This window comes from Lates calcarifer, linkage group LG17 (assembly GCF_001640805.2).
Source record: "Lates calcarifer isolate ASB-BC8 linkage group LG17, TLL_Latcal_v3, whole genome shotgun sequence".
Taxonomy (NCBI): Eukaryota; Metazoa; Chordata; class Actinopteri; family Centropomidae; genus Lates; species Lates calcarifer.
Window position 1 is genome coordinate 4,252,921 of NC_066849.1, and position 13,649 is coordinate 4,266,569.

At 39.6% G+C, this 13,649-nt stretch overlaps 1 protein-coding gene across 3 annotated transcripts in view; it reads left to right on the forward strand.

Moving 5' to 3' along the window:
• ryk (receptor like tyrosine kinase) overlaps positions 1 to 11,241 on the forward strand; it is a 35,553-nt gene extending 24,312 nt beyond the window's left edge. For all 3 annotated transcript variants that reach the window (XM_018670032.1, XM_018670035.1, XM_018670034.1), the window contains 7 exons: positions 1,699 to 1,785; positions 2,686 to 2,755; positions 3,623 to 3,755; positions 5,639 to 5,748; positions 5,878 to 6,037; positions 7,417 to 7,553; positions 9,949 to 11,241. In XM_018670032.1, coding sequence (XP_018525548.1) covers positions 1,699 to 1,785; positions 2,686 to 2,755; positions 3,623 to 3,755; positions 5,639 to 5,748; positions 5,878 to 6,037; positions 7,417 to 7,553; positions 9,949 to 10,060 — 809 coding nt within the window. In that variant the 3' untranslated portion in view covers positions 10,061 to 11,241. The remainder of the gene's footprint in view (positions 1 to 1,698; positions 1,786 to 2,685; positions 2,756 to 3,622; positions 3,756 to 5,638; positions 5,749 to 5,877; positions 6,038 to 7,416; positions 7,554 to 9,948) is intronic.
• Positions 11,242 to 13,649: the final 2,408 nt, after the last annotated feature.

Here is a 13,649-nt window from a genome sequence, read left to right on the forward strand (position 1 = left end):
TGGTGAGGAACAAAATAGACAGTGGCCCATGAACATGAATACTGCTTTTTTCCGTCCGTATGAGCATGCCTCATCTGATCAGTGTCAGTGAAGACGTGCCATAAACCCTAAAATAGAAAATCTGTGTGCCTCCTGAGGCAAACTACATATTGACAGAAAGCCTTAAACACTGAGGTTTCTAAATCTCTTTCTTTGGCTTTGTGTCAAGCATTTGGGCTCCACTTCAACTCGATCAGTCTTAAAGATGCTGGATGGATTTTGGAGGAGATTCAACATCGTCATGGAGTGATGGTACTGAACAAGACTGTACTTCACTTTCTGGAGATTTGCCCTCACAGGGGTTTAGTGTGGCTGTGTGAATGATGTAATAGTTACCCAAGGGTGAATATGACACAACAGAGGAGAAAAGTGCGGGTGTCCTGTTTTTAAATGCCACTTTAAGGCCTTTAGTGGTTTATTGTCATTGTTTTTGAACATACATAGTATTGTCTGTTCAAATTGTTTTTTAAAGCCCACTAAATGTTACTTGATACAACACAGATGCTGTTATTGAACTTCTCAATCTGAAAGAGATACCCAGATATTTGGATCTCGGCAATGAAAGCAAGGTGGCTATAGGGCAATGTTGATCAGTCCATCTACCATTCCTTTTCATATAGCATATTAACAGCCTGCTAACACACTGTCAGTGTGTTAGCAGGCAACTAATTTTATGATTAAGCACAACCTTTGCACTGCCTCTACATTGAGTTGATCAGCAGCTTTATATTGTAGTTTCTGTTTGCTACTGGGTTGACCATCTACTGCACCCTTTAATCTCACATGTTATGGATGTGACTACTAGTAATTGTACCTTGGAAGGGTGTGGTGATCAAACATGAGGTTTTATGATGCCTGTTCTCCACTCTGGAGATCTCACCATGTCACTTCGCCTCGAATATATATATGTATATTTTTAAATTAAAAATACTTTAAAACATTCCCTCTTTGATGGAGCCTTATTATATAATCAACCAGAAAATGTCAAAGAAAGTGCAAATTGTCAGCAAATTTAAAGTAGATATTAAAAACTGCAAATTAACAACTACAAAACAACAAATATGAGACATATAGGCCATGTCTTGGAGGTGGTTCAACTCTGAGTAGAGTTCTGTTTTTGGGAGCCAGCAGGTCCAGACAGGCACAGCAGAGAACGTAGGGGCAGGAGGGAGACAGTTAAACACTAACCCTGTTGTTATGTTTCATCTCCTCTCCTGTTGAAACACAAGGCATGGTTAGCCTTGGGGCGCAGATGTTTTTTCTACGTTTATGTTGATGGTTTATGTTCTGAAATGGCATTTTACCTCAGTAAAGTCCTTGGAGCAATGGGGTGACAGTTTAGACAAAAGAGATGATGAACGCACTGACTTGGCCTTTTCACATCATATGTGCTTCTGAATCGTTTAAGTGATGAAAGATTCCCTGAGCTCCACTGAATTGCTCGCTTTGGCTCTTGTCAGTGATGCAGGAGCCAGAACTGCCTAATCCCATTAAGAGACAAAGCATTTTAAGCAGAAGCCTGTCCACCTCTGTCCACAGATCAGCCAGGCATGGCGACCAGAGAGTGAGGTGACATTTCGATCTTTGAATGTAATGCCTCTGGCTTTCTCTGTCCTGCCCTTTTACTCCAGATAAAAACCTTTGGTTTGTCTTTTACAGGCACGTTTGGCCGCATCTTCCATGGTGTGCTGCTGGATGAGAAAGACCCTAGTAAGGAAAAGCAGGTCTTTGTGAAAACAGTGAAAGGTAGGTGCTCTACCCTGGCTATGATGTTCAGTTGACTTTATAGTTGTCAAGGAGATTAAAATATTGTCATGTGTGTTGTAAGTTTTCCCATCTCTATTAATGTGCAATTCACTGTGGGTTTTCTAAGAAGTGTGGTTTGGCAAAGGAAACTCAGTGTAATGCCCAGTGAGCGTCATCAAACTGAAATATGATTGTAATACCCAAGTCTTAAGAAGAATGACAATGGTCATTGGACTGAGACACTATAGCTAGCAGCTGAGTTGGCAGTTTTTTTAGTGAGCCCTGGTGGTGAGCACTGTAGATTGTTAACTAAACATTGTCTTATCGTATGTGCCTTTCTAATGGCTTCAGCAGACAGCCATACATGGTTTCCAGTCCAGTAAACAGGCACACAAATTTGACAGTAGTGAATTACAAGTCTTACTCATGCTGCAGGGTGTGCACGCCAGTGAAAGCCTTCCTTTATGTGGGACTGTCAAGTTGTTTGTTAGCAGCATGTGTCAGATTTCTCTGCCAGTTGCCTTCTGACCTCTCTATTCTCTCATGTTTACTCAGGGAGGGGTGGATACCACTCAGCGAACAATATTCTCCTGCCAGTTTTGGCTTTGTTAAACTTTTTACTTCCTTCTCATGTGCCTTTTGGGAAGAGAACAATACTGCCTTCCATAAGTGCCACACGGTGGCAAAGGTGCATCCACAGATTAAAAATTGGAACAAGTCAGTTTCCCACTACAAGTGACTGTTGGAAGAAGAATCTGTGCAAGGAAACAAATTGAAAAAATCAAACACTACACAGAGTCACAGAGTAAATGTAACCTTACCTTCTCAGCTGCTACTGCAAACCATGATTTAGCATTTATTAGGTCTTTCTAATCAGATTCTATCTGATTAAATTCATAGATCATGCATCTGAGGTGCAGGTGACCATGATGTTGACTGAAAGTTGCAAACTTCGTGGACTTCATCATAGGTGAGTGGAAGCACACACATATCAAATGGGTTTTTCAGTTTTTTGGGGGGAAGTTTTCTTTCATTTGAATAAAAATAATTAAATCAACATAAGTAAAATGCTATAACACCAACATAGTTTGTGACCACTTGGCCATTGTCATCCCCAAAATTATAGTATTAACCTGTACCATGGTTAAATACGCTGGTGTCTCCATCATTACTGTTGTCCACTTTTGTAACAACTTCAGTTCTCAAAGAAGCTGTAAAAATTCTGGTTTACTCCTAACCCACCACTGTATTCCGTCAGAGCAGTTCCTGTGGTCGTCTTTTAAAAGGCTTGGTTTGAACGCTGATGAAAGAAGACCACAGTTTTACACATAGAGCAGATACTGTAACATAGACTGTGAACGTGAAAAACATGTTTTCCGACATAAATGTACCACTCACACACTGCATTGCTGCTCATTCTCCTGTGGCGTCTTTCATACAAATTGACAATTTTTCAAAAATCGGGTCTCTTATTTTGCCTCATAGTCAGAATGCATTGTAGAGTTTAGTTTGAAATTACAGAATCATTAGTTGAGCAAACTTTGCCCCAAAGTCATTAAATGTCTTGGACCTTGTATAGTCATTATGTGAAAAATATTGTCGTCATGTTAGCCCACTCCTTCCTCTTTTCCTTTTTTTGAGGTCAGCAAGTTGATAAGATTTGCTGACTTCCTCTTCCACAGTTTGGCAGTGGTTTGGATGACCCTGTTAACATTTACTGTTGACTTCCAAGAACCTGTTTGACTTGCAGCAAACCTCTACATGTGTTCAAAAACTGTATGTATGATCTGTTACACAACATTCCTGTTCCTCAGTTCATGTTTCTCTCTACCTTCAGAAACCTATTGCCTATAAGTCATGTGTGTACAGAAGATGGAGAGAAGCCAATGGTACTGTTGCCTTTCATGGCCTGGGGGAATCTCAAACTGTTCCTGCGGCAGTGCAAGCTAGCTGAGGCTAACAACCCACAGGTGAGGCTTCAACTCAAGTATTCATTTGCTGGAGCTTTAAGTCACTCATTAAACCATTAAGATAAACGCCTCGGTGTCACTATGCCATGTATGGCACCGCACAGAGACTATTAAAAATAAATCCTCCAAATTGGAAGAAAAGTCAGATTCCATCCCAGTGTCAAGCCTGAAAGAATGTTTTGTGTGTTAGCAGCAATCAACACCAAGTAACACCTACCAGAAACTACTGTTTACACTGTTATTAGAATGACTGTTGATATAGTCATGAAACCAGTGCTCAGGGCAGAGATTTTTATTCGCTATGTAAAGACAAACAAGCTTTTGTACAGGTTAACCTCAGGGAGTCTTTGATGTGCTTGGCAAAGACACAGCACAAATCCAACCAATCAATCAGCTCCAAAATACAGATGTAGCAAACACTTTGCAATCACAAGATGAAGCTTGCCACCCATTTGCATTAATCACAACCCCTTTGTAAAGTTTCAGTTTACACATAAGCACCTTCGTTCTCAGAAATCTCATTATGTACTTTTGGCAGTTGTAGGAGACAAAGACATAGTCATTGAGTTGTGCTGGTGCAAGAGACGTGAAGCTATAAATCAGAGATGTATCAGTATGGAGGAGATAAAGCTCTGAGGGAAGTACTGCAGGAGCACAACACTACAGTGTGGCATTCATTCTGAGAGTGAACATCTGATTTGGAAGGTTGAACTGGGAGGGGAGAAAAAAGTGATGACTGTTCACCTTTTCCACAGCTGTCATTTTATCACTGACAATCAGTTGCATGGTACCAGCTACACACATCGCAGTTTGGTTGAGTTGTTGACTTTAAATGTCCTTATCTCTGTCCATTAGTTGCCAAGTTGTATCACCGTGTCCACCCCCAGATAAGATTAAAAAGCAAAATATTTCCGCTATGTGTATCTCAGCCTAAGGTCACGCAGCTGACTGACTGTAGCAGATCAGATACATAGAAATATCAACTTATGCATAAACATCTGATTCTTTTAGTTTAGGAGTTCTCTTTCAAGCTATATAGGGTGTTAATATATAGTATAGCCAAAGGAGCTATCTCACTTTGTTTGCAGGAGTCTTTCACTCGCTCTCTGTGCAGTGCAGTCTTTTTTTCAGACACACCTGCTAGCCAAGCCATTGTCTATGGGTCCTAAAGAAGCTCCAAACACAAAAAAACAAGCTTCTTAAATGTCAGGCTCTTGCTTACGTTAGAGTGCTAATGTAATCTGTTGCTTTTGTACACAAGGCCACGAAACGAAACAAATCTACAGCCATGTTAGCAGCTACATGTTAACATCAGCATACTAACATGCTCTCAGTAATGTTAACATGCTGATGTTAAGTAGGTGTAATGTTTACCATGTTCACCATCTTAGTTTAGCATATTAGCAAAAATGTTTTGCACTTCATACTAATCGCTGACTAAAAATGCTAATAGACACAAAACATCACCAAAGTTATTACAGTTCATTCTGTAGGGAAAATGTTTCTCCACATTTTATGTTTCACTCAAAAACCCTAGCTACTCTAAACCCTACCTCTTTCTAGCTTGTGTAACAAACTACCTGTCAAATATTCATTAAAAAAGCCTTTTCCAGGGCACTAGAGTTTCTTCTGTTTTTCAGTTGCTAGCCTTACACTTGCAGTGAAAGACTGAAATGATCTTTGTGTATGTGACTTCACCTTTGACCCAGAGTTAACTATGTCACAATTTAAAGGAAATAAGAACAATCTCTCACAGAAGACCAGTTTAAGTCACTTCAGCTATGATCTCCTGTCCCTCCCGTACTGTACTCCCTCCTTTTTTTGTTTTTCCTGCTTCTGTTTCTCAACTGCGCTTCTTCTCCCCCTCCCTCATTTCCTTTCAGGCAATCTCTCAACAAGACCTGGTTTATATGGCCATCCAGATTGCATGTGGAATGAGCTACCTGGCTCGCAGGGAGGTCATACACAAAGACTTGGCCGCCAGGAACTGCGTGTAAGTGTCCCTGACCTGGCTCAGAATGGTCGTCATTTGCCTTCAGTGCTTCCCTGTAGCTTTCAGGTGATTTGTGTTGGAATTTAATCACTAAAAACTACTTTTCTCTCCCGTCTCCCCCTCTGACAGCATTGACGACAACATGCAGGTGAAGATTACAGACAATGCCCTTGCTCGAGACCTATTTCCCATGGATTACCACTGTCTGGGGGATAATGAGAACCGGCCTGTTCGCTGGATGGCCCTGGAGAGCTTGCTCAACAATGATTTCTCCAGTGCGAGTGATGTGGTAAGAGATGTAATAGAGGATATTCACTTTACTTCTTGCAGCTTAAGGACGCAACTCTGTGTCAGTGGACAGTGTGTCCACCACCAAAAAAATGACATTTCCTGTCTCTCAAATTTTTTTAATAGTTAAACTGTACAGAGAAAGTGATACAGGAAATGACACCAATTGTATTCAAGCCATTCCTGTACAGTTAGACAAGGTACCAAAATGGGAAGGGAGTAGCGGTGTAAGCGCCATGGGTCTCTGGCTCTTCCCTCTTTCCTGTCTCAGGATAGCAGAGCGGGTGTGACAGAGACAGACGGGAAGCTTAACAGATCCTTAGAGACACCACTCAGACACCAGCCAGACATGCTGCCATCCCCCTGCATTCCTCTTGTGGTCACACCACCTTATGACAATCACACCCCTCCCTCTCTCCCTGGCACTTAGAGTTAATGGCTGCCTGGCATTAATGACAGACTAAGTCCAGACACGTACAAGGAGCTGTATAGCATCATCAGTGCATCACTCACGCCACTGTTAGGCACATAGATACACCATACCCCTATGTCAGTGGTTACGCACATCAGATTCTGAACAGGACACGATGAAAGAGTTACTATCGGCATGCTGAGGCTTTGTTGGGAATGTTGGCAGCGGCCTGATATGGGAACAGGGTGGATGACTGTATTACACATTTTTTCCTCTGAGAAGCCCTCCCATCACCATGCCCTCTGTCCACAGTCACTCCCTTTGCTTCCTTTTAAAAGTTTTGTCAGCCCATTAAAGGTTATGACACTCTAACATGACAGAAACAAGCTATGTTCATAAGTCTCTATAAGATTAGACAGCACTGACAGTGACTTATTAACAGATAAGAATAAGCCTGACTCCCAAAATTCCCAACAAGTGTAAAGTCAACACCTGCTCTAAGCAGGAGTGACCTAGAATATGTGTTAATAATGAAAGTAAGACTTGTTAACATGAATGGGGAAATACTTCTGTTTTTTGCCTCCTCATGGGAGGTCAGAGTGAAGGGTCAGTACAAAATGTGCACTGTGGACCCTTGCTGACACGGGAGCTTGAGCCCACATTCTCCTTTAACATAACCGCCACCCTGCTGTTTACTTTCAGTCTCTTTACAAAAACTGGCAGAAATGATTTATGTTCCGCATAAATTTTTCAACATAATTTCCTTGCATTGTTCCTGTGGAACATTTTGTATTTGAATGCAAGTGGGCACCGGTCTTTCCGCAGTCTGGATAGAAATGGTCTTTGTGTTTATTCTGTCTGATAATAACATGTTAAAGACAACAGCTTGTGTTGATTATATTTGGAAAATATTGTAAATGAATGTTCAGCACTGGTCTCAGTGTTAATCACGTGTTGTGTTTTCACAGTGGGCCTTTGGAGTGACCCTGTGGGAACTGATGACTCTTGGTCAGACCCCCTACGTGGACATCGACCCTTTTGAGATGTCAGCCTACCTGAAGGATGGCTACAGAATAGCACAACCCATCAACTGTCCAGATGAACTGTACGTTGATTTGCACACACAGTCACAGAAATGCAAATACAACACTACATTTACTGATTATAAGAACTGATCTCTGAGAAAACAGAGATTTTAAACTATATATAATATAGAAATGTGGACTTCAAGACCAGTGTGCCTCCACACTGGAAACCCATACATTTGTAGTCCAACAGCAGTGCAAACTACATCCTCCAAAATGATCATACAGGTGAGTAAACTCCTGATTAACAGAGTTTTGATTAAAAAAAAAAAAAAAGCTGAACATTATAACATTCATGAAGGAGGATTTATTGCATGACCGTTACATTAGAATGTGAATTTTTATTGTACTCTACTTTACAATGACAATAAAGCCTATTCTATTCTATTCTATTCTATTCTATTAGTTATAGGTAGGTATTCCTAATAAACAGACAGCTGAGTGTACATGATGGTGTGCTTTTATGCTGCTTTTTGTTTCTACATATTTTCTCTGGATTTGAGAAACATATTCAATCTGATCTAGAGCTGAAACAAATTGTAGGTTAATTGATTGGTGGATTGACAAAAAATTAATTGACTACAATTTTGATAAGTGATTGTTAAGCAAATTTTTCAAGCAATGCTCAGATGTAAGAATTTGCTGCTTTTCCCTGTCTTACATTATTTAAAATTTAATTGTATTTTGAACTTTTGTCTAACAGGTAGATAGGCATGCATCCAAATTATGGAGTTGTTTGTATTCATTAAATGTACTTAGAAATAGTCATTCTTCACTTGCAGCCTTTTACAAGTTATAGTTGTACCATGTGTACATGACAGTTAAAATAATTGACAGGGCTGGTAGTTAGCCTTGTCATGGCTAAGGGGCTTTTTCAGATTTTCTGCAGTGATGGAAGTGTGTGTATGTTTAACTGCACTTGGCCTTGTTATTGCAGACTTTCACCAAATGTAGCCTGGTCTTTGTGACACACTGTAGAATATGGGGGCTGAATCAAACCATACCATTCAGCTACCAGCATTGGTTAATGTGAAGCTTATCAACATCCTGCAAATGTCAAGAAGGAGCCCACAGGCGTCATTTTCCCACCACGACCTTATTATTTATAGAGTACTTCCTCAATATCAAGTTTGTAATGAGACTGCCACCTTCACACTGCTGGGTAATAACAGGGTTTTTCCTGGCTCAGATCAGGGCTGCAGTGGTGGGGACCACCTGGGTGGATTATGATTGATTGAAATCAGTGAGTGTTTTTGAGAGCTTTTGGTGGTAGTGCCAAAATCCATAAAGATGTTTTTATGAGTCTGATGCTATCATTTTCATTTCTTAGAGGCACATGGTTTAAAGTTATTTTAGTTTCATATATATATATATATATATAGTTTCATATTGTCCTTAACCATGGCATTCTTTTCCACATTTATGTTGACGATGCACAGCTATACATGGCCTGGCCTTAAAACTCCTTAGTTTATCCAACATAAAGACCGTCTGCTAAGTGTCTTCAGTCAAATTATAATAAAACTGTTGGACCCAGCAATCTGCATACACAGTTAACACTAACATTTCTGTGACAAACCTCAATACGATTCCAATCCTATTTTTGAATTGCATATCAGCAATGTTATCCAAAAATTGTTTTCTGAGTTTCAAAGACTCCAAATCTATGATACATTTCCTCATGTTTAGATCACTGTCATGGTCTCCTACCAAGCAGGATTCAGAAAATGATTCACCAACTCCTCCAGATTGTACAGGATGCTGCTAAAAACAAAGAAACTAGATCATATTTATCCCCTATTAATGGTTTTAATTAGTTAGCAGTTTATTACACTACTTCTACTGGCTACTAGTTTTCTAATAACAATATAATACGTAGATATGGCATCATCATAGTACACTGATGAAAAAATGTTTTGTGTCTACTTTTTGTTTTCATGTCTCAAAAGAAATCCCACATGCTAGAAGAAGTCTGAGCAGTGTTAAAGTTGTGTGGAATGATTACCTGAAATCTGATAAATGACTGAACATTATTTCCTTCTAAATACAATAGGTGGTGAGGTGACAGTTTCCTTTTCCAAAATATTAGAGGCGATAAAATAAAACATTTAAGGGCAACGTATTGCGTAAGAAATGATTACATCTCAGTCATTTATATCAGTGCTGCACAGGCAGCTCCTGTTTCAGTACAATATAACAAGTACTGTAGGTGTAAATGTGACCCATCTGATGTGTGTACTATGTAATTACAATGCCCTGAGTTTGATGCCAGCTCCAGATTTTTGTTGCATGACTCTCTCTTTCTCTTTAGCAGTGCACCCTGTTTTACACACACAGGAAACACTCAGTGTTATCTTTAAAGTGCTGGTGGATACACATTTAAATTGACCCATCTTTCTTGCTTGTGTGTTGCAGGTTTGCAGTGATGGCTTGTTGCTGGGCCCTGGACCCGGAGGAGAGGCCCAAGTTTCAGCAGCTTGTTCAGTGTCTCACAGAGTTCCACGCAGCGTTGGGGGCTTACGTGTGAAAGCGTTTTTTTTTTTGTTTGTTTTTCCCCCAAGAAGCGCAGCATTAAAAGGCTAGGTGGACGCTATTCATAAGGAATCCATGTAGGAAATTGTGCCTTATCAGATGAAAGAGCTGATCTGCACCCAATGATTTTATTTTGTACAGTCTTTTGGAGTTTTTATATAGTTGAATTACCTTTTTACAGCATAGCAAAGTAAAAGGATTCTTTGTTGAATATTGTTTCATATGCTTTGAAAGCGTCTAGAGATGGTAATTAGGGTGCTCCACCCTTACCAAGAGGACCAGGACTATGGAAAGATGTCCTCATCTGTACAGAACATCAACACTTATGGACTTAATTGTGCCATGGAACTTGTTTTTTTTAATATTCTGACAACCTGGGTTTGAAGACAGTATTTTCTACAGTTTTGTTACTTAGTCAAACAGTGTAAATTGTAGATGTGGTTTGGATGAGAGTAACTCCACAGCAGAATGATTTAGGTACCAAAGTAGATTTAAGGGCTTCATTTGTGTATGTAACCATATTGTCGAGCATGCTGCTTCACTCAAGTTTGGTACGAGGGGCTTCCTGGAAACCAGAGTTGTGTTTGTTGAGATGATTTCCGTGACCTCTTCAAATGGTACACTGTTTTCTTTGAATGACGCTAACAACTGTGCCACAGATGAGTTTTCCTGTCTTTTGATATGACGTGCCAGCCCTCAGTGGAGGTGACACGGCTGTTTTTAAACTCTGCAGCGTGGAACAGACGTGTGGACGCCACAGCTCAGCTACAGTATCAGCGCCACAAAGCTACATATATAAACTTGATTTTTAGAACCGCATTCGGAGTGAATTTTGGACACTGTTATTATTTGAATACCACCATATTCTTCCTCTCTTGTATATTTAATTTCCACTAGCACATCCTCCAAACAAAATTATCCTATTGTTTCTATTTTATAAGCTTGATTGTTCTGCGTCAGAACACAGCCCATCACAGGACTTTTTGACAGATTTTTGTGAGTAACTAGAACACTAATCATCACTGTGAACACAAAACTGCCTACCAGCTTGGTCTAATCTTATTCTCCCACCTTAAACATCTTTGTGATGTGTCTCTGGTCACTGCATGCTGAATTAAGGTTGTAAACTGCTTCCCGAGTTCATATCCACAAATTAAATGGGATCTTTTAAATATAGTATGCCTACTTCATATTTTTTTTTCCTTATCAAAAGCTTACGGTGCATCAGTCTCACTTTCTTGCTGTGCACTAAAAACAGTTTTATCAGAATACTTGATAACACATTAATGTTTATTTTGTACCACAAAAGCCACAGTTAAAGCCAGGTGTTGTGGTACAAAGGTGTTTGTCTGTTTAGCCCGTAAAGCTTCAAACCACAGTTATGTCTTTCATGTTCAGCTGTGCCAACTATCCACTTGTTGATAGAAAAAAGGAATAAAGGATCTGTGCTCACAGATTGTATTAGCATGTGTACATAATACAAGAACACTTGCGGATTCTTACTTTTCTCAGTTTTATTGTTTTACCTCTGTTGCTATGTTTTTCCTCTTAAGCTTTAGGCTGAAGTTGATGTCACATGAACACTGCACTTCTTCATGATGTCGTAATGGAAAATTCTGTAAAATTGAATTTGAGCAGAATCCTTAAGTCCCCTGCTTCACAAATCCTCATCCTTACATGCTGTCACTTGTAGTTGTCATGCCATAGGCATTGTAACTGCTTCAATGTAAAAATTTTCATTTTTCAGGTTTATGGATGTGATGGTTTCTGTTTCTGGAGGTGCAGTGTTTCTAATTTTCTTTTGGATAAGCAGCAAAATGTCAGTGATGAGAAGTCACGTCGAGATATTTCCACACAGGTACGGCAGCATCTGAAGATGACATCTTTCCAGGAGCCTGTGGCAGTTCTGCACAGTAGTTCTACAATTTCCTCACCAACAGCAGTCATAATAGACCACAATGCAATGCAGCTGCAAGACATGTTGAGTAAGTGGACATTCTCATTACCAGACTTGTGTCACAATGCTGTAGGGTTTACTCAGTTATCTGGACAGGTTTGCAAAGTAAAAACCAGAGCGTCACTCTGTGTTTGAGGTTAGAGGGGGTTTCTGGGTTATATTCTGAAAACTCCTCCACATAACTCTATAAATCTGCTTTTTGGAACAGTACATTCATTCTTGTTACCACTTATAAAAATAGATGTATTTTCTCCTTCCGAGCTTCCAGCCTGGAATCAGCTTAGTATGACTCATCTTTGGATCTGCCTTTGTTATTGTCAGTCTGCTTCCTCGTAGTTTAAGTCCATTTTCGTCTGTTGTCTCTATATATTTCTTTACTCAGTAGTATTTATCTGACAGGGACACCTTTTGTTCTCACCTTTGATAGGCAGAGTCATAATGCCACTGTACAACACTCAAACACACACCTCCTTAGGAACCCATCCAACTGTAGTGAGGGTTATTCATTCATGTGCAAGGCTTTCTATGAAACCCAACAGTCAACATAATATCACAGATAATGTGTTGTAACAGAGGCACACTAATAAGAACTGGTATAATTCTTCTTAATGCATCATTGTCCCATGATAATGGTTGGTTCAATGTCTGTACCAAAGCACAGAGGACCTATAATGATATTATTCAGACATACAGAAGGCCTTTGACAGAGGCCAGTGACCAAACCTTACAAGATTGTGTCAGATACTCCGAATGGAAACAAGCACGTTGAATGAAATGAGATGGCAACAAACAACACAGTCTGTCATCATTTCAGATATGACATCAAAGGAAAATAAGGAGAAGCAAGAGAATGTGAATTCTAAAAATTCTGTATCAGCTTCCTGTCTGCCTCCGCTCATCTTACACAAGTCTTCAGCTTAATGGAATTTATTTTGTGATGTCATTGAGTTTTTTTTTCTTTTTACTTCATTGTGAAACCCACGAACCACAGAATATCAATCCTAACTTTATTTGAGGCTGCAGTGTAAACCAACGACAGAGAGACGGTTGGAATTGTAATTATTAACCATTTATACTGTTACCATTATCATACTTGCAATCAGGGACACAGCTACAATTGAGGACACAGTGGTCATAATTTTTCTAGGAAGTTGTATTATGCATATATTTCACTGCTGTATATGGAAAGATATTAAATGAACACAACATTTTTTTTTATCACAAAAATTGATAAAAAGCAAAATGTAACCTATATATGTAAAAATTTAGGATTAGCTTAGTTTAGCTTTTAGCATTATGTTAAAGGTTTTGCTTTGTTTTTTAGTTGGTCTGCCGCCACATTGAAGTGTTTAAAACAAACAAACGAGCAAACAAAACTCACCTGGAATGAATTAACACATAATCAAACATGAATTGCAGGATAAATAAGTAACAGGGCTTCAATAGCTACATTGATACTCCTCAGTTTAAAGGGGTGCATTCATTAGTAGCCCCTCCACTCGTTAGCTTCAGGCTGTGAATATCGCATTCCGTAATTAATGAAGCATTAAGACGGTTTGAGCTGCTGGAGAACAAAGCGGCGGTTCATCAGAGGGATGACAACACTTAATATCAAAAGCAGCACAAA